The 24,334-nt window shown below is 36.4% G+C and overlaps 1 protein-coding gene across 1 annotated transcript in view; it reads left to right on the top strand.

Annotated features, from left to right (window-relative positions):
- Positions 1-24,334, top strand: part of Tbc1d8b (TBC1 domain family member 8B) — a 71,526-nt gene that overhangs the window by 5,129 nt on the left and 42,063 nt on the right. Inside the window, exons 2-7 of the mRNA XM_051177911.1 lie at positions 11,140-11,250; positions 13,599-13,717; positions 15,483-15,708; positions 16,517-16,757; positions 21,100-21,307; positions 21,881-22,045. Of these exons, the coding sequence (XP_051033868.1) occupies positions 11,140-11,250; positions 13,599-13,717; positions 15,483-15,708; positions 16,517-16,757; positions 21,100-21,307; positions 21,881-22,045 (1,070 nt within the window). The remainder of the gene's footprint in view (positions 1-11,139; positions 11,251-13,598; positions 13,718-15,482; positions 15,709-16,516; positions 16,758-21,099; positions 21,308-21,880; positions 22,046-24,334) is intronic.

Genomic DNA, 24,334 nt, shown 5'->3' with positions numbered 1-24,334 from the left:
CAGAATAATGTAGTATTAGAATAATTTATCATGACCAAGTTCCCTTTGATCTAAGAGTTCCCTAAACCTGGACATTCCCAAATAGTATTTTTAGAGCTCTAAGCATCATTTGTATTGCTGAACGGTATTGAAAAATGTGTATAGTTTTCATTACCCTATTAGTAGTTTTAAAGCATAATTCTCTTTTAAGATTTATTTATCTTTATTTTATGCACATTATGGTTTTACCTGTATGTATGTCTGTGAAGGTACCAGATCCCCTGAAACTGGGGCTATAGACAGTTGTAAGCTGCCATGTGGGTGCTGGGAATTGAACCCAGGTCCTCTGGAAGAGCAGCCAGTGTTCTTTACTTTTGAGCCACCTCTCCAGCCCCTAAAGCATAATTCTTGAAGAAGGAATAACAGTTAAACTGATGAAAGCTCATTCTTCTTGTTCAGTTCAGGAAGGACTATGGGTATAAAGTCATCTGAAAAAAATAAAAAACATTTGATGTTTGCCATACAGCTGTAATAGTGGTGACATAAATTTTGTGTTGCCTTTTTGTTAGAAAGCTTTCTGTTTTCATATTTTTGCCTCTCTGATTTAAATACAAAACATAATACAAAATATCAAATATGATTATATATAATACATTCACTGAACAAGCATTTGCTAAATGCCTTCTAAAAATCAAGAGCTAGTTTGTTTTTTCTTTTGTTTTGTTTTTAATTATATATTTATGGGTATTTTGTCTGCATGGATGCCTGTACACCACATGAGTATGTGGTGCCTATGGAGGCCAGAAGACGGCATCAGGTCCCATGGAACTAGAGTTACAGTTGACAGCCTTCATTGTGGGTGCTGGAAATCAAACCCAAATCTTCTGGAAGAGTGGCCAGTGCTCTTAAACACTGAGCCATCTCTCCAGCCCCCAAGAACTGTTCTTAAAAGCTGAAGATGAAGTAATGAATAAAAAAAAATCTTTTTGCATGGGGTCTCATTCTAGCTGAGAGCAGTCAATAGACAAATCTGTGGTATGACTGAAGCTGATAAACAATATGAAGAGTAAAGTGAGATCTCAGGACAAACAAGGAAGAGGTTCATATGTCAGAAATTGATCTATGAGCAGAGACTGGAACGACATAGAGAATATAAGCCAATCATGTATTTTGGAACAGGATAAATTGAAATAATTCTTAGATGTGGCTGGTAGCTGGTCATTGTTATAGATTTTGGTTAGTAGAATTGTCGTGGTTCCTGCAAAGTTTGAAATCTTCTAGAACAGTGAATAAACAAGTATATAAATATATTATTACTGGGATAGTCAGGAGCTCAATTTGTTGACTTAATTAATCTATGAACAAAGACATAATAGAAGCCTCCACTGCAAGTTTCTGTACCTAGCTCTGATATAATTTATGATTAGTAGAGGCTCTGTTAAATGAAACAAAGTTTTACTAAAATAAGTGATTAATAACAATAGCTGAAATACTCGTGGCAGAATTCCAGTGTGGCATCTGTGCATCTTTTTGCTAGAATCCAATTTGGATCATTTTTTAATTTAATCATCTGTCTATAAGCACTATCAATATCTGGGAGGCTGTTTGCTAAGGAGAACTTAGAAGGGCATTCTAGCTGGGAGAAATGGTGTTATAAAGCAAAAACATCATTGTTTGGGGGACAGTAAATACTATTTTCATATATTTTAATGTTGAGAAATGTAACTAGGTTTAATTAACCAAATACCTACTCTTTTAATCCCTTATAAGACATTATAAACTATGTGACAGCAGTTCCTTCCATAAAAGAATTCTAAGCTATAACTGGACATGGTGACATACACTTACAATCCTATCACTTTCAGACCGAGACAGGAGAATTTGTGACTGTTTGAGGCCATTCTGGGCTATGTAGGGAGTTCCTGCTTCAATAAAAAAAGGTTTTTTGTTTTTTTTTTTTTTTTTTTTTTTTTTTGTAAATCCTTTAATGAGTAAAGATTTCAGTTAGAGAAAGATACTGTGCATGTGTATAAAAATTTCTAGTTTCCAAGTATATGTCTTTTAAAACATCAAGGATGGAAACCACAGCCTAACAAGAAGTATTTTATTAACTGTTTTCCAAAGCTCTTAGCATAAAATTGGCAGCTTTCACAATGCCATGTGGCTATTGGGTTATTCTAAAATAAGCACTCACAGTTGTGTTTGAAGGTTTAGATCTGGTAGCAAAATAATAGAGTCAGGAAAATCTACAACTTCTATGGAAAACATTTCACTCACATTTGAATATATTTTTTACTAAGTGCATTGGCAGTTTACTAATTAGTTTTCTCATGAACATTTAATGAGGTTGACATTATAAAAAATTCAGTAAAGGTGTACTGGCCAGACTTTGTAAGCATGGCAACTTATGAGTAAAGAATCAGTTGTAAAGTTGCAGAAGTTATTTCTATGGACAAAATTTATAACCAGACATTTTATATAGACTAGAAGTGAATATTATTGGTAATTAGAAAGTTCATTTACATTATTCTTTTGCAGTTAGAGCAGTGTTGTCTTACACAGTACCCTCAATCTACTTTATAAACAGAGCTGCTGCCACAAAAAGGGACTAAATGAGCATGTTGGTAATGAACATATCATAGTTTGCTTTTTTTGTTACTGTGATAAAACACTCTGACCAAACACATCTTGGGGAGGAAAGGGTTTATTTCGTCTTATAAATTACAGGTCATCATCTGGTGAATCCAAGGCAGGAGCAAATATGCAAGTATCTGAAATTCAAATTTGCAGGGATCTGAAAATTGTAAGGGACCATTGATGTCATTGCTCTGTGTAACTTTTATTACATTTAGTTTACTGTGATGAATGAGTGTGTGTGTGTGTGTGTGTGTGCGTGTGCGTGTGTGCGTGCGTGTGTGTGGACAAGAAGACAAATGGGAATCAGTTCTCTCCTTCAACATATGTGACTGAGGAATCAAACTCAGGCAGGTTTGGCAGCAAGTACACTAAGCCACTGAGCCAGCCCAGATCTATGTTCTTAACACTGGCTGCCTGTTACATTTGACTGAGGAACATTTAAAAGCAACTAAATGATATTGGTGTATTTGTGGAGAAATTAGTGTCTTGTATTTAATTTAAATTGGTGTCTTGTATTTAATTTAAAATATCTGGAGGTAACAATAAACAAAAGTTGGTAGTTATTGAAACTAGGTTATGGATACATAGAAGTTCTTTTATATTTTATTTTGGTGTTTGAAAACTTTGCAATACAAAGTAAAAAATAGAATAATTACAACTTATAAAAGGACAATTAAATCATAGTCCCTGGGCTTCAGTATTTCAAAACTTAAGTTTTAAAACTCTGTTCACAAAAAAAAAGTGCCTTTAAAATTTTCCATGTAACTTTGCATTTTTGTAATATTACTGTGACATTTAATACAAACATAACTCACATTAATTAATGCACTTACTTATTTCCTTAAGAAGGTGGGTGTAACTTGTTTGTTAGGCTCTTCCAAAACCCATGGACCATTACCAGAATCTGTAATGTTGACTGGTATCTTCGTTTTAGTCATTAAAGGGATAATTTGAGTATCTTTATGTACTAAAATTTCCTATTCTGCCATGCAGCTTACAGTGTCTAGTCTATTGCGACTTTGTGGTAGTTAACAAATGTTTCCAATGACTAAGCTGCTCATGACCTTCAATGTTCACGCAGGCAGATGATGAAGCTCTGTGTATATGGAAAAGCAACCCAAAGTTGTTTGCTTATTTTCTTGTACTTTTAGAACTCAGACATTGGCACATATTAATTCCTGTATGACTTGCAGGGACTTGATGATGATTATAGCTTAATGAGCTGGAAGAGTTCCCCCAAGTGACTAGAAAAGTATTCTAGTGCTAGCTTCCAAATTACTTGTTGCATGGTTTTATATTAACTACCTAATTTCATGTACTTATAAAATCCTAACAATTTCCTCTTATATTATGTAAGATATAACATCATCAACATTTCTGTTGCCAAAAATAATATTAACCTTTTTTTTTTGTCAATGATTTTGACCATTCTGTCGCTGGTGTCATCGCAACCTATCATAGGATAGCCGTGTCACTCGGAAATGATTTTGTGTCATCTCCTGTCTGTCCTCTCTTCCTCCTAAGACATCCACGACACCACTGTTCTTTCTGCCAAACTTTACCCATCTGTGCCTTGCCAGTTCTTCTAATACTACCTTTTATACTGAATAAAGAAGTAACAATTGAGTTAGTTTCATTAAAAATTTTCATAAACAAATAAATCATTTTCCTTACAACTATATTGTTTTCTTTTTCCCAAATATTGTTTAAAATTAAACTCTTGGAAGACAAGTGTCAAATAAACTAGTAGCCAAACTGTCCTGTTGTAAATAAATATTTTTTTCCCCTTTGAGAAAGCATCTCACATAGCCCAGGCTGACCTCACACTTGGTATGTAGCCAAAGCTGCCTTTGAATTCCTCTTCTTCCTATGTGGGGGGATTCCAAGTGTGCACCCCCATGTCCACCTTTTAGTAAATACTTCCATAAGTTTTAATTTCTTTATCTTGACAACTTTGTGTATATATATATATGAATTGATTTTTCGGCCTCTATCTTAGATTTTACTACTACTGTTTTGACTTTTGAATATCTTCACTCTCCTGCCTTCAAATTGAGAACATTCTCCCTTTCTTCATTTTCGCACTAAATTTTACTCCCATTACTCTTAGAATACTATCTGTATATGTTTAGCCCCTCTTTCCTTTATCCTTGACCAAATATCCAACTTCTACTTTGATGCTTAATTATATTTCTTTTATGCTGAAATCTCTGATATTTCCCTCCTCATTACTTGAAGTATAACTCTCTCTCTCCCTCTCTCATTCCCATTGTTTCTTATCCAGTGCCTCCTATTAAATAGTATTTGTCTAGATTTCCTGATTCTTGGTGCTTCAGTAAAATCTTCAATTCATTCTTTACTTTTATTTTCCTTTTGCAGTGCTAAAGATCAAACCCCAGGGTCTCATGTATGTTAGGCAAGCAGTCTGCCATCAACTCCATCCCCAGCCCATACCCTAACTTTTGACCATATCCAGTAATTTATTTCCTTTATAATCTACATGCTGTCGATGCAGAATTCTTCTTGTTTAAAGTCCTGCTTCATTTCCTTACATAATAAATAAAATACCTGACATATGGACTAGAAAAGCTTGCCACTATACAATTTGAAAGAGGCTGAATTTAAGCCGACTACAGGGTGCTATCCTATTTTAAAGTATGTCAATAGATAAAACTTTATCCCACTTGATTTTATTTTATTTACTTCTTTCATTTAAAGAATCTTTCTTTTATTTTTGAGAGTACAATTACATTATTTCCCCCTTCCTTTTCCTCCATCCATACCCTAACATGTACCTCTCCTTGCTTTATTTCCAATTCATGGACTCTTTTTTTCAACAGGTGTGTGTGTGTGTGTGTGTGTGTGTGTGTGTGTGTGTGTGTTTTAAATGTAACCTTCAGTTTGTATAAAGTTATTTGCATGTACATCTTCAGGGCTGGACATTTGGTATTCGGGTGCAGTGGTATCATATATACTTCTTGTTAATTTTTTTTTAAAATTTATGTATAATATATATTTTTAATGTTTTTTAAAAATATTTTCTCATTTTACATATCGATCCCAGTTCCATCTCCCTCCCATCCTCTCATGCCCCCCCACTGACCCCCATCCCATCCCTCATCCACTCCCCAGTGAGGGTGAGGCTTTCCAGGAGGGATCATCATAATCTGTCCAGTTATTTGGGGTAGGGTCTAGGCCCTGCCCTATGACTCTAGGCTAAGGGAGTAACCTTCCATGGGGAATGGGCTCCCGAAGTCTGTTTCTGCCAAAGAGATGCATCCTAGCTCTATTGTCAGAGGTCCCATAGACTTCTCAGACCTCCTAACTGAGACCCACATTCAGGGGTGTTGTGTCAGTCCTATGCTGGTTTCCCAGCTATCAGAATAGGGTCCATGAGCTCCCCCTTGTTCAGGTTAGCTGTTTCTGTGGGTTTCTCCAGCCTGGGTTTGACCCCTTTGCTCATCACTCCTCCCTCTCTACAACCGGATTCCAGGAGTTCAGCTCAGGGCTTAGCTGTGGGTGTCTGCTTCTGCTTCCATCAGCTACTGGATGAAGGTTCTAGAATGGCATATAAGGTAGTCATCAATCTCATTATAGGGGAAGGGCATGTAAGATAGCCTCTCCCTTATTGTTTAGAGTCTTAGTTGGGGTCATCCTTGTAGGTCTCTGGACATTTTCTTAGTGACAGATTTGTCTTTATACCTACAGTAGCTCCCTCTAAATGGTATCTCTTTTCTTTCTCTCCTCTATTCTTCCCCCGAATCAATCTGTATAATATGTTTTTGAGCATATACTTTCTCTTGTTCAACTCCTCCCAGATTCTTTTCACCTCCCTATACACCCAACTCCATGTACTCTCTCTCTCTCTCTCTCTCTCTGTCTCTGTCTCATAAAGCAAAAGTCACAACAAGCGAGTTTTCAGATTTATTCATATACATGAGTGATTTTCCTGCATGTATGTCTGTGTACCACATGCTTGCCTACAGATGGTTGTGAGCCATCATGTGGGTGCTTAGTCCTCTGCAAGAACATCCAAGTTCTCTTAACTGCTGAGCCATCTCTCCAACCCCTAGTAATCTTTATTGAGAATTTTTCCCACTATCAAAAATCTTGGTCATATGACTGACATTAAGCTACATTTGTGACCCTTTTTATTTTATGTTTAGTCCCATATCCACACTCTTGTCTTTTCAGCTGAATCAAATTTTCCTTTTCTATCTTTTATTCTCTAATTTGCTTCCCTTTATGATTGCAATGATTTCCTATCCCATATATGCCAGCCTACCTACATTTTCTTTCTTTTATTGGGGGGGGGATTCAAACTGATGATCAGAAAGCAAAGCCACCAGCCACTAGAGAGCTCTCATCTCTACAAAGGCTCAGACAAACAAAGGGTGGTCCTGTCCTCAGTGTGACTGCAGACTACAATTCTCTCCACCAAACCTCAGACTCTCTGAGACTGCCCTGAGCTCTTGCCTTATATTCCTCTCTCATGCTGAGATTAAAGACGTGTCATCCCAACTTCTGAGATCAAAGGTGTGAGCTGTTTCTTTTTTAGACTGATTTACTCTCATATAGCTCAGGGTGGCCTTGAACTCTCAGAAATCCATCTGCTGCTGTCTCCTGAGTGCTGGGGTTAAAGGTGTGGCCACCAGTGCCTGTCCTCTATGGTTAACTAGTGACTTAGCTCTGCACTCTGATCTTCAGGCAAGCTTTATTTGTTAGAGTACAAACAAAATATCACTACAGTGATCCCATGGCAGCCAGAGTCTATGTTGATGTTCAATGCTCCTGCTACCATTGAAGGCCATACAGACACCCAATCAAGGGCCAAGTTAGTGTCTCAGGGCCATATTGCTTCTGGGGGCAGTGGTGGTATCCAGACCCAGCTGCTGCTAAGGAGCCCATAGTCCTACCGAGGCTGGGGGTCTGACCTGAAGTCTGGGCCCTGCACTGTCACTAATGGCCCAGGGTTAGGGCCACAACCTGGGACCTTGGTGGTGTCAGGTGACCACATGTCTGTTGGAACCATTCCCACCTGAGTGGCCATTCCCTCCACCCAAGTCAGGATGTTGTCCGGGCCCAAGCTGCTGCCAAGGGTTATGTCTGGGTCCACGATCCAGCCGTGGCTGGAGTCTGTGTTGTTGTATGTGGCCTGAGTCACCTCAGGAGGCCTTAAAAATCATGTGCAGTGAAATCAGAGGGCTATGCTGCCGTGGGAAAACTGCCTGTCACTACCCACTATAGCAAGAGAGTCAGCCCCTGCACTTGGGAGAGAGGGCCCCCACCCTCACCACAGGCAAGGATGAACCTTCCCTGAGGGAATGCATGTAGGGGAGCTGAGTGCCCCCCATCATCCCCCCATTTCTGCTGCCCCTGCACCTGAGTCTTTGGTTGACACCCAGGCCCACAACTGGACCTTGGGTTGACCTACCTGAGTATCTACCCTATCTGCGTCCTACTGGAGCTCACAAAGAGACTGGACCTGCTGAATGATATCCACAAGATCTCCAAGACACAGATGCTCCAGAAGAGCTCTGGTGAAGATCCAGTGAGGATGTGTCCCAAAGACCAGAGGCCTAGGAACCAGACCAGTGTGACTCATTGCAATGGACAATTACCAGTCAAGCTGATGGGGCAAAGGGGTGTACTATATGACACACCCAAGCTTCCAGTGACATCAGGATGGATGGAGAGATGATGGAGAGGCAGGCGAGAAGGAGAAGCAGAGATTTGCTGTTTTGGGTTTTCGTTGTTGTCCTGTTTCCTTCCTTTTTCTGTTCTTGCTTTTGTTTGCTTGCTTGCTTATGCTGCTTTGTTTTCTTTTGTTGGGGGGGGATGGAACAGGGATGAGGGGGGAGTAAAGGGGGACCAGTAGGTGAACAGAATTGGGGTGTGTGATGTGAAACCCCCATAATTCAATGAAGACGTTAAAAAGAGAGAGAATGCAATAACACTGGTATGGGATGTTCCCAATGTCTTGAGCAAGCTTTGTTTCACTTTTCTGTGTTGATCTCTCCCTTCTCTTGTGTGTGGGATCTTTAAAAAGATTTTATTTATTTATTTATTTCCAGACAGAGTTTCTTTTTTTTAATTAATTTATTTATTTTACATGTCGATCCCAGTTCCCTCTCCCTCTCTTCTTCCCTCCCTCCCTTTTACCCTCTCTGCCCCCTCACATGCACCCTGACCACCCTACCCCCTACCCCCCATCCCAATTCCACATGTAGGGCAATGCCATCCAGGTGGGGTCATGTAAATCTGTCAAGTCATTTGAAGTAGGGACTAGGACTTCTCTCCTGCCTCTAGATTAAGGCAGTATCCCTCCATGGGGGATGTGTCTGCAAGGTCCTTTTGTGCACCAGGAATACATCCTGGCTCCACTGTCTGAGGTCCCTCAGACTGCTCAGTCCTTCTGGCTGAGACCCATATTCAGGGAGGCCTGAGTCAGTCCCATGCTGGATTCCCAGCTATCAGTCTGGAGGCGTCTGTTAGCTCCTCCTTGTTCAAGTCAGCTGTCTCTGTTTTTCTGCAGCCTGGTCTTGTCTTCTCCCTCTGCGTCTGGATTCTAGTTTGACTCAGTGTTTATATATGGATGTTTGCTCCTGTTTCCAACAGGTATTAGATGAGGGCTCCATGATGGTAGATAAGTTAGTTTTTGATCTCACTATCCGGGAAGGGTATTTATGCCCTACCTATATTTTCAGTGAGAGCTAATTTGAAATCTGAACTCTTTCCTAAAAATAGGAAAAGAACCAAAAGCCTGGTTTATAATTGTTTTTATTTTTTGACATTATATATGCTGAATTAAAAGAAATACCAATAAAGCAAAACTATCACTCAGCTAATCAAAGCTTTCACAATAGAAAACTAGATGTATGTATTTGAGCTATTTCATGACTTAGATAAGGTACCAGCTTGTGCTGTATTGTGCTTGAAGTTAACATACAAACCCAGAGGTAGGAAACATAGTTATTCTCAGAAACCTTATGATCTAGATAAAGAGGCATACATATTACATATGAAACTCTTAGGAAGTAGTTGTAATAACCAACCTAATAAGTAAACACTCAGTTATGTAGTGTAGAATTTAAGTGTTATAAGTATTTAGAGAAGAGGGAAAACATTATTACTTGGCAGTGCTCCTAAAGATTTCATAGGGGAAGTGGATCTTAAAGGAAATATGCAATTTGGATTAGCTGGAGTGAGCTAGAAGACTCTTGATAACATTTCTCAATAAAAAGATAATTGTTCAGAAAAGACCCTAAGGGGAAAATTAGCCAGCTATTTGAGAAAACAGAAAACTTTGTTCCAGGAAGTAGTAGGGAATATAATCAGATAATTACAATGGAACTAATTGAGCAAGAACCTTGAATGCAAAATGGAAGAGTTAGGAATTGTTGAAAAAAAAGTCATTTTACTGAAACATTCTTGTTAATGATAACTTCACCTTAATTATATATTTAAGATGTTCTTATACAAGAGACAGTAACTAATACTGATTTGTTTCTCTGTGTGCTAAGCATTGCTCTAAGTCCTTGATTCTCAACCTGTGAGTTGCAACCCATTTGGGGGTTGAACCTTTCATAGGGGTGGCATAAAAGATATCCTGCATATCAGATATTTACATTATGACTCCTAACAGTAGCAAAATTACAGGTATGCAGTAGTAACGAAAACAGTTTTATGATTGGGGGTCACCATGACATGAAGAACTGTATTAAGGGTCAGAGTATTAGGAAGGTTGAGAACCACTGCTCTAAGCTGTAACTCATTTCATCTTTATGATATACCCTTTGCATTTGATTCTTTTTTGTTATCATTATATTACAAACGAGGATATATAAACAGAAACTATTTTAACAAGCTCAATTTGGAATAAGTGAGGAAACCAGAATTCATTTTCATATAATCTCTGGTACTAAATTATACCTCCTTGTCTAATAAATGCAAAACCATCTTATAGAACTTAAGTATTCCTGGTAAGATATTTGGACAATTGGGCCTCACATAATTTTATTGAAAGATTATTTTCTCAAACTCTTTCCATCCAAAATGTGTATTTTTTTGTTTGGTCTTTATTATGTTTGATTAGGTATGGGTGTTTATATGTGTGTGAGTGTGCATGGAGGCCAAAGGACACTTGAATTTTGTTCCTTAGATGTCATCTACATTTTTTCCCTTTGAATTGTGGTCTCCTGTTGGTTTGGAATGCACCAGGTAGGCTAGGCAAGCTAAACAATGATCCCCAGGAACCCAACTTGTCTCTGGATCTCCAGTACTGGAATGACAAGGTGTGGGCCATTATACCTGGCTTTTTAATGTGGTTCTACAGATTGAACTCAGGTCCCTGTCAGAACTACTCCCTATCCTCTCTATATATTTACTTTAAGGGAAAAAAAGTCTCAACAAAGACTCTTTGAAATAGAATTTTTAAAATAAATCCATTGATTTGTCATTCAAGTCTATGTTTTTCATCTCTTGTAAAGTTCATATTTTAACTGTATTTTTCTATTACAACAGGGCTTCTAGTTGGCACTCTCGATTCTGTCCTAGACTCTACTGCTAAAGTAGCACCGTTTCGCATCTTACACCAAACACCAGATTCTCAAGTTTACTTGTCAATTGCTTGTGGTAAGTATGATTGTTTAAAAGGCCTTACAGTTCAAATAGAATAAAGACTAAGATAACTATAGCAGAACTACTTGACCTTCAAATTCCGAACTGGAGTTAATAGTTCCAGAAGTGAAACTACTTTTGCTAAAACATCCTTATTAATGATTTTAACATTATTTAAATGTATAAGGTTCAGCTGGGCGTTGGTGGTGCATGCCTTTAATCCCAGCACTCAGGAGGCAGAGGCAGGCAGATCCCCGTGACTTTGAGGCCAGCCTGGTCTACAGAGCTAGTTCCAGGACAGGCTCCAACTACACAGAGAAACCCTGCCTCAAAAAACAAAACAAAACAAAGTATAAGGTTCTTACCTAAAGACAAAATCAACTCACAAATATCAAATGTACACTAAGCATTATTACAAGTACTTTGTATGTAGGAACACTGAATATTCAAATTTGTTTATATTCCCCAGTTGTTTTGAGATTCGGGAGCAAATTAAATGCAACTATTCTTTGAGAGAATAACAATCCCACCTCTGGTAGGTTATTGAGAGATTAAAACTCTACTGATGTGAAAGCCCTGAAGTGTGTGGTCCTGCAGTGCAGATTCTGAGCATGCTTTAGGTCAGTGCTATTGCTGCCCAGCTCCTTTTATAAACTTAGTAAAATCTTTACCAAACTCCTGGGGAGATTGGACCTTCCCAATTAAATATCACTATCCTCTTTTTCTTGTTCTAATAACTGGGATAAGGAGAACATAGAGTTTATGGTAGCCCAAAATTTAGGTTCTTCCATGAAAAAGTAGAATCCTGAACATTTGAGTTTTTTAATTCATATACTTGATGTTTCTCAAAAGGCGTGACTTTGACATATGAAGGAATGATTTGCAGGTAGTGCTACATAATCACTCATGCCCAGATCGTCCAGATCTTTCCACAGAGTATATTGTGAGTATGTGGGGAAAAGATTGTGATGAGTTTTCCAAACAATACAAATCAGAACAGTTTTAAATAATATGTAATATTTGCTTTGATTTCCATTTCATTTCCATTGTAATATTGAACAAAACTGGAAACTCATATTTCTGGCATTTTTACTGTTGACTAACTGATTTCTTCTTTTCTCCTCCCCTCTTTTCTAGAGTGTGTGTGTGTGTGTGTGTGTGTGTGTGTGTGTGTGTGTATCTGTATATGTGTTTGGGAAAATAAACATGAATTTGTAGACACTTCATATTTGTGAATATACAGCATACATTTATTAGGATATGTGACTTTGAAGGAAATTCCTGTCTAAATTTCCTTTAGTCACCCTGCTGAGTCTGTTCTTCTGGCTATTTTAAACTACATTCTATCGAAGCTACATGCAGATAAGATTAAGAGGATTTTGTAACCTCAGTTCTGAAGCTGATTAGTCAAAATGGTTTTGAAAACAAAAACTCCTTTCCACCTTAAAAAAGTAAAATGTGACTATTCCTGCAAATGAAACTGATTCATGAATATAGTTCTCATTCATAATATGAATGAAAGTCTAACTGGATTATATAAAATAAACAAATTTTCCGTGTCAATAAAATTTTACTGTGGTCTTCTACCATGGGAACATTCTGTGAAGTCAAGATTATTTCTTTTTAGTGAAGTCTGTATAATCTTCACTAAAGTCTGGGAAGACTTAAATATATTTCATAATGGGAGGAGTGTGACTGGATAATGAAAATTTCTACAAGTGAAAGCAAACCTAGAAATAATAATATGTAATATGACCCTCAATAAGACAGCTAAGACTGATGCCTTATGGTTTACTATTGCCACAGGTTCCTGACTTCTATCGTGCAATGTCTGTAAGGTTGCTAAATTTTTTTTTTTTTAGTGATTGGACTGGTTGTTACCAAAGGGTTTGTATGTTTAGTAGCCATAGTGAAAAGTCCACCGTAAGAAGGACTGTCACATGCTTGCTATTTTCAGCCATAAAGAATTTAGACACAATGCTAGTAGTTGGATTTGACCAAGGGATAAAAGATGTGTGTGTGTATGTGTGTGTGTGTGTTTCATACATTTTTAAAGATAATGATTGCTTTATTACTGTTATCTTATTTTCAAAATGTTTATATTTTGTTAATGAGTTATAATCACTTTTCTCCAATTTCATTAAATATGTATTTCTATCTATAATATATATAACTATATTGTTCATGCTCATATATTCAGATGGGATAGAAAATAAATATATATATTTTTAATTCTATATAGCCATCATTTGTGAACGTGACCAAATAGTTTTATTTCTTTTTAAACTAATTTTTTTTAAATATCAAGAGAAGGTTTATTAAGGAGATTTCCTTGAATATTTCTTCTCTCTATTATTAATCAGGGGCCAACAGAGAAGAAATAACAAAACACTGGGATTGGTTGGAACAAAATATCATGAAGACTTTATCTGTGTTTGATTCAAATGAAGATATTACTAATTTTGTACAAGGCAAAATAAGAGTAAGTGGAATGGATGAGTGAATACAGAAGATGTGTTATATATTCACAGTGGAGTTTTTCTCCTGTAAATGAGTAATGGTGTAACTTGTAGAAAATGTATATAATTGAAAATAACTATGCTAAGCAAAAAGAAAAAAAAAGAAACCTAGACTCAGTCTAGTAACTCATGTTTCTTTCCTTTGCAGAATTTAAATTCAACACAAACCACACACACACATGTAACGAGTATCGTTTTTCCACCCGCCGCCACTCTTGTCCAGCAGCTGCGCCAGCCCCAAATAATACACAGAGACTCTGTATTTGATATTATCCTGTTGGCCAGTTACTAGTTTCTAGTTTCTTATCGGCTAGCTCTATCTTAATTACTAACCCATTTCTACTGATCTATGTATTTCTCTTACCGGGGAGCCGGCAACATACTGCTTTCTCCAGACACTCCATCTTGACTCCTCCTTCCTCCTTCCTATTTCCTCCTTGTCTCCTAGTCCCTCCTATCTTCCTTTCCTATTGGCCAACAGTGCTTTATTATTAACCAGTATGAGAAACATATATACATAATGGCATCTCCCATCACACACACACACACACAGACACACACACACACAACACACACACACACACACTCCTGCACAAAATGAAAAGTGAAGGAAGGATGGTACTACTTGGAAAAAGAAAGGGAACTAATGGGAACACAGAGAAATGGGGATAAAATGAAAGACAAATATTACATGTTTCTCTCATATACAGATATAAATGTATATTAAAACCCGGATTATAGAAAAATGAGAAAGACAAGCATTGCATGTTTCTCTCATGGGCAAATTTAATATATATCAAAATCTATGTTGCATACATACATATATGACATTGAAGTGGTGTGTGCGAGTGAAGATAATGGGGGACAAGAAAGGGTGACAGAGGTGAATTACGAACAATGTACGGTGATGTATATGTATGGAAATGCCATAATGAAACCCAGTTTATTTATATTTTTAAACAATAAGAAGCTATGGAAATCAGCTTACCTTTAATTTCCTCATTCCTTAGTTGGTGTGAATTCTAAGTCCTCAAATAAAATATGCATGACTCCAAAAAAGAATGAGTGATATGGATATATTCTGTAGATTGAGTACTAAAATCTTAAGCCTTCTTCAGTAAAGATTGGAGGTGACACAGAAGGTCCTCCTTTTACTGGCACTTTTTAGTACTTTCAGAAGCACACGTGTGCGTGCCAGCATCAAGAAATTGTACAATGGCTTGGTTTTGGTGCGCATGTGGTGTTTTCCTTTCACTGTCTCTTAAATAGGATTTTTAACAATGCCTTTGTTCATCCAGATCCTAGACGCCTACATTTGTGATAGTTACTTACAAAGAAAAAAAACAATGCTACAAAACTAAAGACAGCTGGGCGTTGATCACACACACCTTTAATCGCAGGATTCAGGAAGTAGAGGCAGGTGGATCTCCATGAGTTTGAGGCCAGCCTGGTCTACAGAGCTAGTTCCAGGACAGGCTTCAAAGCTACACAGAGAAATCATGTCTGGAAAAACAAACAAACAAACAAAAAGACAAACTAAAGACAATGTGCTCATTTCTTCCTAAGAGAAGTATGCTATATACACATATATACATACAACCTATATATGCATATAGTTTATTTAATTAATACTTAAAAACTTAAAACCTATACTTAAAACTAAATATGAAAAAGATTTTTTGTTGCTAGGTGATGGTAAGTTTTCAGAAGCCATTTTATCTTTTCCAGGGACTAATTGCTGAAGAGGGAAAAGATTCTTTTGCTAAAGAAGATGATCCTGAGAAATTTCGAGAAGCCCTTTTGAAATTTGAAAAATCCTTTGGTTTACCAGAGCAAGAAAAATTAGTAACATATTATTCTTGCAGTTATTGGAAAGGACGGGTTCCTTGTCAGGGTTGGCTGTACCTAAGTACCAATTTTCTGAGCTTTTATTCTTTCTTGCTAGGATCAGAAAGTAAGTGTCTGTTTATTGCTTCTCATGGCTTTCAACTTTCTGAATGACTTATCAACTCAGTGTTATTCGGTTGTGTATGCAGTAATGGGGTTGATATTAAAAGTAATTAAATTATATTCTCAAATCAAAGATGTTTCAACCACAGAAAGAATTCTTTTAAGGTTCTCTATGTAGCACAAGGAACAATTAAAATGTGGATAAAAAGTCTTAGACATATGAATAGCAGATGAATTTTAAGTGATGAGCATCTGGTATATAACCACTTCTACCTTGTTAGAAGCTGCCCACTTGCTATAATATGTGTTTTAATTCTTGTTTTAAACATGCAGCATAAGCTAGTAGCCATTGTACCTCATACATCTCATATTGCAGCCATAAGGAATCAAATGGTATTAATTATAGCATATGTATAGCTTTTACATCAATAGTTGTATAATTTGATGATTACATATAAAGAAACAGATTTAAGCATCCCATCAAAATCTTTTCTAATTCTTTAAAATGGCATCAGTTTCAAGTATTGGGTATATAACTCAATGGTAGAGCACATGTCTATCATGCATAAATAAAGCCTTGGGTTTAATCCCAGTACCATTAAAAACAAAGCAAAACAAAATCAAGAACATATATATCTGTCTTTAGAATCACTGATTATTATATATTTATGACAATGATTCAAAATTTTAACTAACTTTGACCTCTAAAGTACTGTATCATTTTTTCCCGTGGTCATGATAAAAGAACTGAATTAAGAACATAAATCAATATTGAAAATTTAATTGCACTTACTTACAACTCTTATTTGCAGTTAAACTCATTATCTCCTGGGATGCAATCTCAAAACTAGAAAAGACTTCAACTGTTATACTAACAGAGAGTATTCATGTATGTTCCCAAGGAGAAGATCACTATTTTTCAATGTTTTTGCACATTAATGAAACATACCTTCTTATGGAACAACTGGCAAACTATGCCATAAAGAGACTTTTTGATAAGGAAACATTTGATAATGACCCAGTCCTTGATGATCCTCTACAAATTACCAAAAGGTATTTAAATCATAACATTTAATGTTTACTTCTATCTTCATCTATTATCTATTGGGGTTGGGGGGGTTATGCATGCTAAGGCATGAGCACAGAGGATAACTTGCAGAAGTTAATTCTCTCCATTCACCATGCGGATTCTGGGGATCAAACTTCAGGTCCTCATCCTTGGAAGCAAGTGCCTTTACTCTCTGAGCCATTTCACTGTTCCCAGTATTTACATTTTGAAGTATTGTTTGGCTAAAAGAATGGTATAACAGTGGTTAGTATTAAAAGTTAAATGTTGTATAATACATGATAGCATTTCTCTGGGATTGATATATGTATTTGTAAGTTTATTTAAGTACATTTCAGAACTGCTGCTCTTCCATGAAACTTAAGTCTAAGATGTAATAGAAGTTAGGTTTGGATTTTTTTTTAATTAAATAGGATTTTTCTTAAGAGTATGTCTTTGTTCTGGTTTCTGTTGCTGTGATGAAACACCATGACCAAAGCAAGTTGTGGAGGACGTGTTTATTTGGCTTACACTTACTCAACATCATAGTCTGTCATTGAGGGAAATCAGGACAGAAACTCAAACAGAGCAGAAACCTGGAGGTAGGAGTTGTTGCAGAAGCCAAAGAGGAATGGTGCTTACTGGCTTGCTCAGACTGCTTTCTTATAGAACCCAGGACCACCAACCCAGGGATGGCACCATCTACAATGGCCTGGGCCCAACCCCATAATACACTAATTAAGAAAATATGCCTGGCGGTGATGTACAAACCTTTAATCTCAGCACTTGGGTGGCAGAGACAAACAGATCTCTGAGTTGAATTCAGTCCAGCCTGGTCTACAGAATGAGTTCCAGAACATCAGGGACTATACAGAGAAACTCAGTCTCAAATAAAAAGAAAAGGGAGGAAGGGAGGCAGGGAGGGAGGAGGAAGGAAGATGCCTTTCAGACTGTATACAGCCTGATTTCATGGAGGCATTTTCTCAATTGAGGCTCACCTCCTCTTTGATGACTCACCTTGTGTCAAATTGACTACAGAGTAATTTCAGTATTGTAGTTTTTCATGTGGTTAGGTAACTCTGAATTTGCCTATTTGTAGTTTAGATAATTTTAATTATAGAGTAGTTAAGCATTGTTCATTTTTAGATTAATTTAGAGATACTATTAGCATTATAATGTAGAGACAGTTTAATAGAACCTATGGACCATGGGCTTTAGTTTCAGACTGGAGAAGTCTCTTGAGTTATTTCTTAGAGCCTCTGTTTCCTTCTGTTATTTCCACCTCTGTGGTCCCTTATCAGGAATGAATGAAATGTGTGGCGGTTAAATATAAAAGAACTACATAAGTAGTCATCATTAATAGTGCCTACATCAGAAATATTTGATTAGGTGGGAATGGGGGCATGTGTATATAATGGCAGCACTTGGAAGACTAATACAGGAAGATCACTAATTCTAGACCAGCCTGAACTACACAGGGAGGCCTTGTCCTAGAGGAGAAATGAAAAAGAATATCTGACTGATGGTTATCGGTCAGTTTATTCAGTTTGCTGAAAGTGAACAGAGCCTTTCATTCAACATTGACTTAAAGGGTCTTGCCAAAGGGGAGGTGGAAAGGAAAGGCTCCAGAATTAGCTAGTAAAAAGCCATTTGGGGCAAGATTAAGAGAAACTTATTCCAGGATTCTGTGGGTAGACAGAACTCTATAGATAAATGATGCCGAGGTTTGTTGTAGACTAACTAAACCTGATTGGGTGACTGGTCAGTCATTTCTCACACAGTTTCTCAACTATTGCCAAAATTCAGATGCATAAAGATTACTTTGTGAGTCTGTGAGCTGAATTTTTAGACTTTATTACCAAAGTTAGATCTCTGCATCATTTATAAATGGACCTCTTTCATTAAGGATTTAAGGCTCAGGGCTAGAGAGATGGCTCAGAAGTTAAGAGCACCAGCTACTCCTGCAGGAGACCTGGATTTGATTTCCAGCAACTGTCCAGTGGCTCACAGTTGCCTGTATGTCCTTTTCCAGGAGATCTGATTCATTCTTCTAACCCCCATAAGGATCAGGTACACAAGTGGCAAACAGATATACTTACAGGCAAAACATACAATAAAAAATATTATGTATGTATGTAAGTATGTATTTAAAATGAACTTAAGCCTGGAGAGGTAGCTCAGCAGTTAAGAGCACTTGAATGCTCTTGCAGAGGACAATGGTTCAGTTTCTAGCACCCATATCAAATAACTCATAACCACTTGTATCTCCAGTTCCAAGGGATCTAACATGCCCTGGTCTCAAACATCTTCATGAGCATGGTCCAAATAAACTCACACAGGTACACCCACATTCACATAAATAAAAACAATTTAAAGATTCACTTCATATTGCATTATTGTTAGGCATTTATATTTGTAACTTTTTCCTTGATTGGCCACTAGAAACATTCTTTTAAAAATAATTGTCCATCACAAGACTCTACCCCTAGGTGAAGACATACAAGAAACTAAGGACTGCTGAGAAAGGGAGAACTAGTTGTTCACATGGATGAGCCCCTAATTGGTTACTGAACACCACATAGCTAGCCCTAAAATCATACACATACAAGTAATACTAAACAGACTAAGCAAGTCATATTAATGTATTTATCCATATGTGTGTGTCCATACATGCAAGCATGCATACATACATATATACAATAAAGCAAAAGAGGCCATGAATTTCACAGAGGATGGTGGAATGGGAAAGAGAGAAGTGATATATTTTTAATTAAATATAAAACTTGGTGGCTGGAGAGATAGCTCAGCACTGGCTGCTCTTCCAAAAGACCTGGGTTCAATTTCCGGCTCCCATGTAGTGGCTCACAACTATCTGTAACTCCAGTCCCAGGGGAATCCAATACCCTCTACTGGACTCTTCAGATACTGTGTACATATGGTACACTGACCCATATGCAGGCAAAACACCCCTATATGTAAAAATAAAGGTGAAAAGAAAAAAGCCAAAATTTAAAAATTCATTTAAAAAGTAAATTCATTTACCTTAAAATATGATCCAAGAGAACATCAGTCAATGAGGTGTCCATTAGCAAGTCTTTATATGGCTTTGATTGAGCATATTAAGACACATATATCTAAATCTGTTTTTCTAGTAATTTAAGAATAAATTTACTGAAAAATTCTTCGGATCTCATTTTTAATAAAGCATCTTTATTGCTTCTGTTTGCTTTACAAATATGTGCTCTAGGTTGGAAACAATCTGGAAGCACAATTGCAAGCATTTAGAATATATCCATTCATGTGTTTTATTACATAAATTTGAAAATGTTTGCAAAAATTGGGCTTAACACAGAATACTTCTTTTTCTTTTATAATAATATATCACAGAAATTTTTCTACCCACACAAATAGACTGTGATCAGTCATCCATTTAAATAATAGTGAAACAGCCCACCAAATTACAACTTAAGTAGAATAAAGCTTTACATGTTTTTCTGGATATATCAGGATTATTTTGTTAGATATGATGAAGTACTACACTTTCAAACAGTAGATTCAGGAAGGCTGCTTTAGTTTCAATTTTGTTGGCTTTGAGTTAGAACTTGTATAATTTCCTTACTACCCCAGATGGCATTTGCTGCTTAGCACAAGGTATTTAATTAGTGGCCCTAGAAATATCATGGTATTTAGAGCAACAGCTTTGAGTTTATATATTTATCTGTCAGTTGACAAGATTCATCTCTGTTTACCAACTCTTGTCCTATGCCCAGCATGGTGCAAGCAGTGTTGTTTGGTTCTACTCCAATCTTGGATGTTTTTAAACAATCATGTAAAATTTTGCCTAACTGAATCTTAATATACTGTTTTATACTCTACTTTTCCTCTTTAAACTTTACTGCCACCAATTTTGATTATCTACTTTTATTTGTATAAGTGCTTGATTTTCTTATTACCAAATATGTAAATTACTGTGTTCTAAGGTTGTTTTTAGCCATAGTAACACATTATTAGTGTGTTATACTACTAGCCCTTCAAATAATCACCCCTAACATATTATTTTGAGACCTATAGTATCTCTAACTTTTGTGCAGCTTAAGACCTATAGTATCTCTAACTTTTGTGCAGCTTAATCTATGAGTAAAATGAAATTGGAAAAAACAATAAATTATCAAGAATCTGTATGTTACTTTATTTTTCCATGTAAGAATCAATTGAAGAACATACTACTTGTTAATGTTTCTGCTTTATAGTTTATATAGATTACTCAATATAGATATTGCATATAGATGTGTGCATACTTTATAATTTGTCATTTGAGCCCCCTCCTTCCATTTTTTGTCTTTTCTACAGAGGTTTGGAATATCGGGCCCACAGTGAGCAATTCAAGGCCTTTTTTAGGCTACCCAAAGAAGAGACTTTAAAAGAAGTACATGAATGTTTCTTATGGGTACCATTCAGCCACTTCAGTACTCATGGAAAAATGTGCATTTCAGAAAACTACATCTGCTTTGCTAGCCAGGATGGGAATCTATGTAGTGTAATCATTCCATTACGAGAGGTACTATAAAATTGGGGTCATATAAGTTTTTATTGTATGGAATACTCTTTAATTCTGTGATTTAGTAAAAAGCTCAGTAAATGTATCCTCTTAGCAATTTAATCATTTAAGTACAAAATTCCTCTTCAAGTTAAAAACACTTGCTTGTGAGATATTTTTAAATTCCCTTTAAAAGCTTTGCAAAAAAATGAAAGTGGGAGAAATTTTAAAAGCAGATAGAGGTTTAGGGTTTTTAGGGTGACACAAAATAAGCTTGATCATTCTGACTCTCAAGATATGATTGCAAATTAAGACTATCACATTTGATGTACTTGTTCAGAAATAATAGAACTGGTAACTTTCATGTCAGCCAAAAATTAGAACTTATCACTGAATATTTTATTTATGTTATCAGTTTTAAAAGCCATGCAACTTTAGCTTTTTCCTTGAAAACTGAAGTAACTTGAACTGAGATTTGTATCATCATTAGCACGAATCTCTCAGTAAGTCATACCACAGACTAAAACTTTCAGCCATGATAGAGTAAGCACTAGGAGAAAATGTGATTCTCTTCTTTATCTTTTTATTCCCCAGGTCTTAGCTGTAGATAAAACTGATGACTCCAACAGATCTGTCATCATTAGCATCAAAGGAAAAACAGCTTTTCGTTTCAATGAGGTCAAAGACTTTGAGCAACTGGTGGCAAAACTTAGACTCAAGTGCCGGGCAGCTTCAACTCAATGTGATGTTAGTACAGAGGTAATTTCTATAGCAATCACATAATTTTGAAGAGAAGATTGTATTTAGAATAGTCTATTCTTTCAAAAGGGAATCCATAGGAATTTTACTATTCATACCTATATTTATTATTGTGAAAGCCCAAATCTAAAGAAATCATATGCTCTATACTATGCACAGAAGTGAAAATTAAAGACCTTAGAGTGTTTAGGAACTAATACTTTAAGAAATACTATAATTTGATCTTTCTACAGTATGTGCTATTTTTCAGTAAGCACACCTTGTATTTTCATACAGCTTGACTTTTAACTCAATCTGTGTTTGAGAATTTAGGGAACATTTGTACTTCTATCTTACTGGAGCTGGAGAAATGGTTCAGTGGTTAAGAAAACTGGCTGTTCTTACAATGGACCTTGGTTCATTTCCTAGCACCCACAGTGGTTAGCTCACAACCACCTGTTACTTCAGTTTCAGGGGACCTGACGCCCTCTTCTGGCCACTGAAGTTATTGCATGCTCATGGTGCATATATACAACGTGCAGGCAAAGCACCCATATACATAAAATGAAAATTTGAAAATTATATTCTTGTTACTACAGATACAGCAATTTTTAAACCATATTAAATATTTTGATGCCAAATTGTGCAGCTTTATTAACATAATTTGGTCCTGGGCAAAACAGTGGCACAGGCATTTGCTAGCAAAATATTAGAGGAGAGGGATGATGAGATGGCATAGGAGGTACAGTGACTTGTCACCCAAGCCTGGCAGCCTAAATGTGATTCCTAGAACCTAAGTAAGGATGAAAGAAGAGACTAACTCCACAAATTTGTCCTATGATCTTTGTACACACAGAAGAATAAGCCAATAAAATCATTTTCAAAAGCACAGAATGATTTTTCTATAAGCTTTAAATTATAAAAATATTAAAGATAATAAATACTGTGAAGAAAGAGGAGTTAAGACCCGATCTTTAATATGTCTTTGTAGGAAATGTAGACCAATTGAATTCAAATGAATTTTTCAATTCAAAATCCAGGAGCTCTGTGTCTTTACATATTTATAAAATGTACCAAATTTAACTATTTATATTTTATTAAAGATTCAAAGGTACATAATCAACTTTGACTTTGCTGGTTATATTGTTTTATTTAGATTGACATATAGAGCCCTTTATCACTATACATAGTGGAATGCTAATTCAGTTATAATGCAGTATTGCTAGAGTAAGCGTTCTTTCCAATAAACCACAGTGTTTTAATATATGTGTGTCATCTCAGTAGCAGGTGGAGAATCCTCATGTAGGACATGATGAAATTTTCTTCCCATACGCATATGTTTTAGAGTTTTGTTGTTGTTTTTTTTTTTTTTTTTTTTTAGCCATAACATTCCTTAGCGCGATGTGAGAGTACCAATAAAATTTAATCAGTCTTGATATACTCTCTTGATAGTCTCATATTCTTGCTTATACCAAATTTGTCCTATCCTTTTTTCTTTCAGACTTAATGTGTTAGATCCAGTATTCTGAGTATCCTTTCCTTTCTTTTAATGTATTTGCCTCCCTAATGTGGGAAGAATGACAAACTTTTCTTGGAAGCCTTATATGCCTCTGGTAGCTGAGTAACCTCCATTGTCAAGAAAATATTTTGTTTTAAAAGGTTTACCATTTCTCTAGATGTATCAGAATGCTAAGTATTTCTAGTTTTCTTACTCATTTTAGAGGCTTTAATATAGATGCATCAAGAATAATTAGTAATCAGTATAGCAGTTTGCATAAAAATATCTTTTTGAATGTTCATGTTTTATTTTTACTGACTTTTAAGTCACTGTGTGTATGTATCTGTGTGTGCTCATGCTTATGCAAGCACGTGTGTGCTTTTGCATGAACACACATGTCTTAGTGTACATGTAGGTACCAAAGAACAACTATTGAGAGTTCTTTCTTTCCACCATACGGGCCCTGATGATTGAATTCAGGTCATCACCTTTTTGGAAGCAGGCACCTTTACCTGCTGAGCCATCTCACCAACTCATAACTGAATATTTTTCATCTTAGCAGTGGTGAAGAATTTTGACCCATTTTAGCATTATCTGCATATTCAATATTCATCATAAAATTTGTGACAAGAAAGCCTTTTAAAACAAGAGATAGGGGCAGGGACAAATCTCAGTGATAGAGGTACTTGTTTAGCATAGGTAATGTCCAGCATTATAGCCTAGCACTTAAAAAAAAAGTACAATTTGATTTCTAAATTACAGAAGTGGTTGCTTCATTCATTTATAGCTATAATCAACTTACCTACACAATG

This window comes from Phodopus roborovskii, unplaced genomic scaffold (genome assembly GCF_943737965.1).
Source record: "Phodopus roborovskii unplaced genomic scaffold, PHOROB, whole genome shotgun sequence".
Classification (NCBI taxonomy): domain Eukaryota; kingdom Metazoa; phylum Chordata; class Mammalia; order Rodentia; family Cricetidae; genus Phodopus; species Phodopus roborovskii.
The sequence above is the reverse complement of the archived record's forward strand: the minus strand, read 5'-3'. Positions and strand labels throughout refer to the sequence as shown.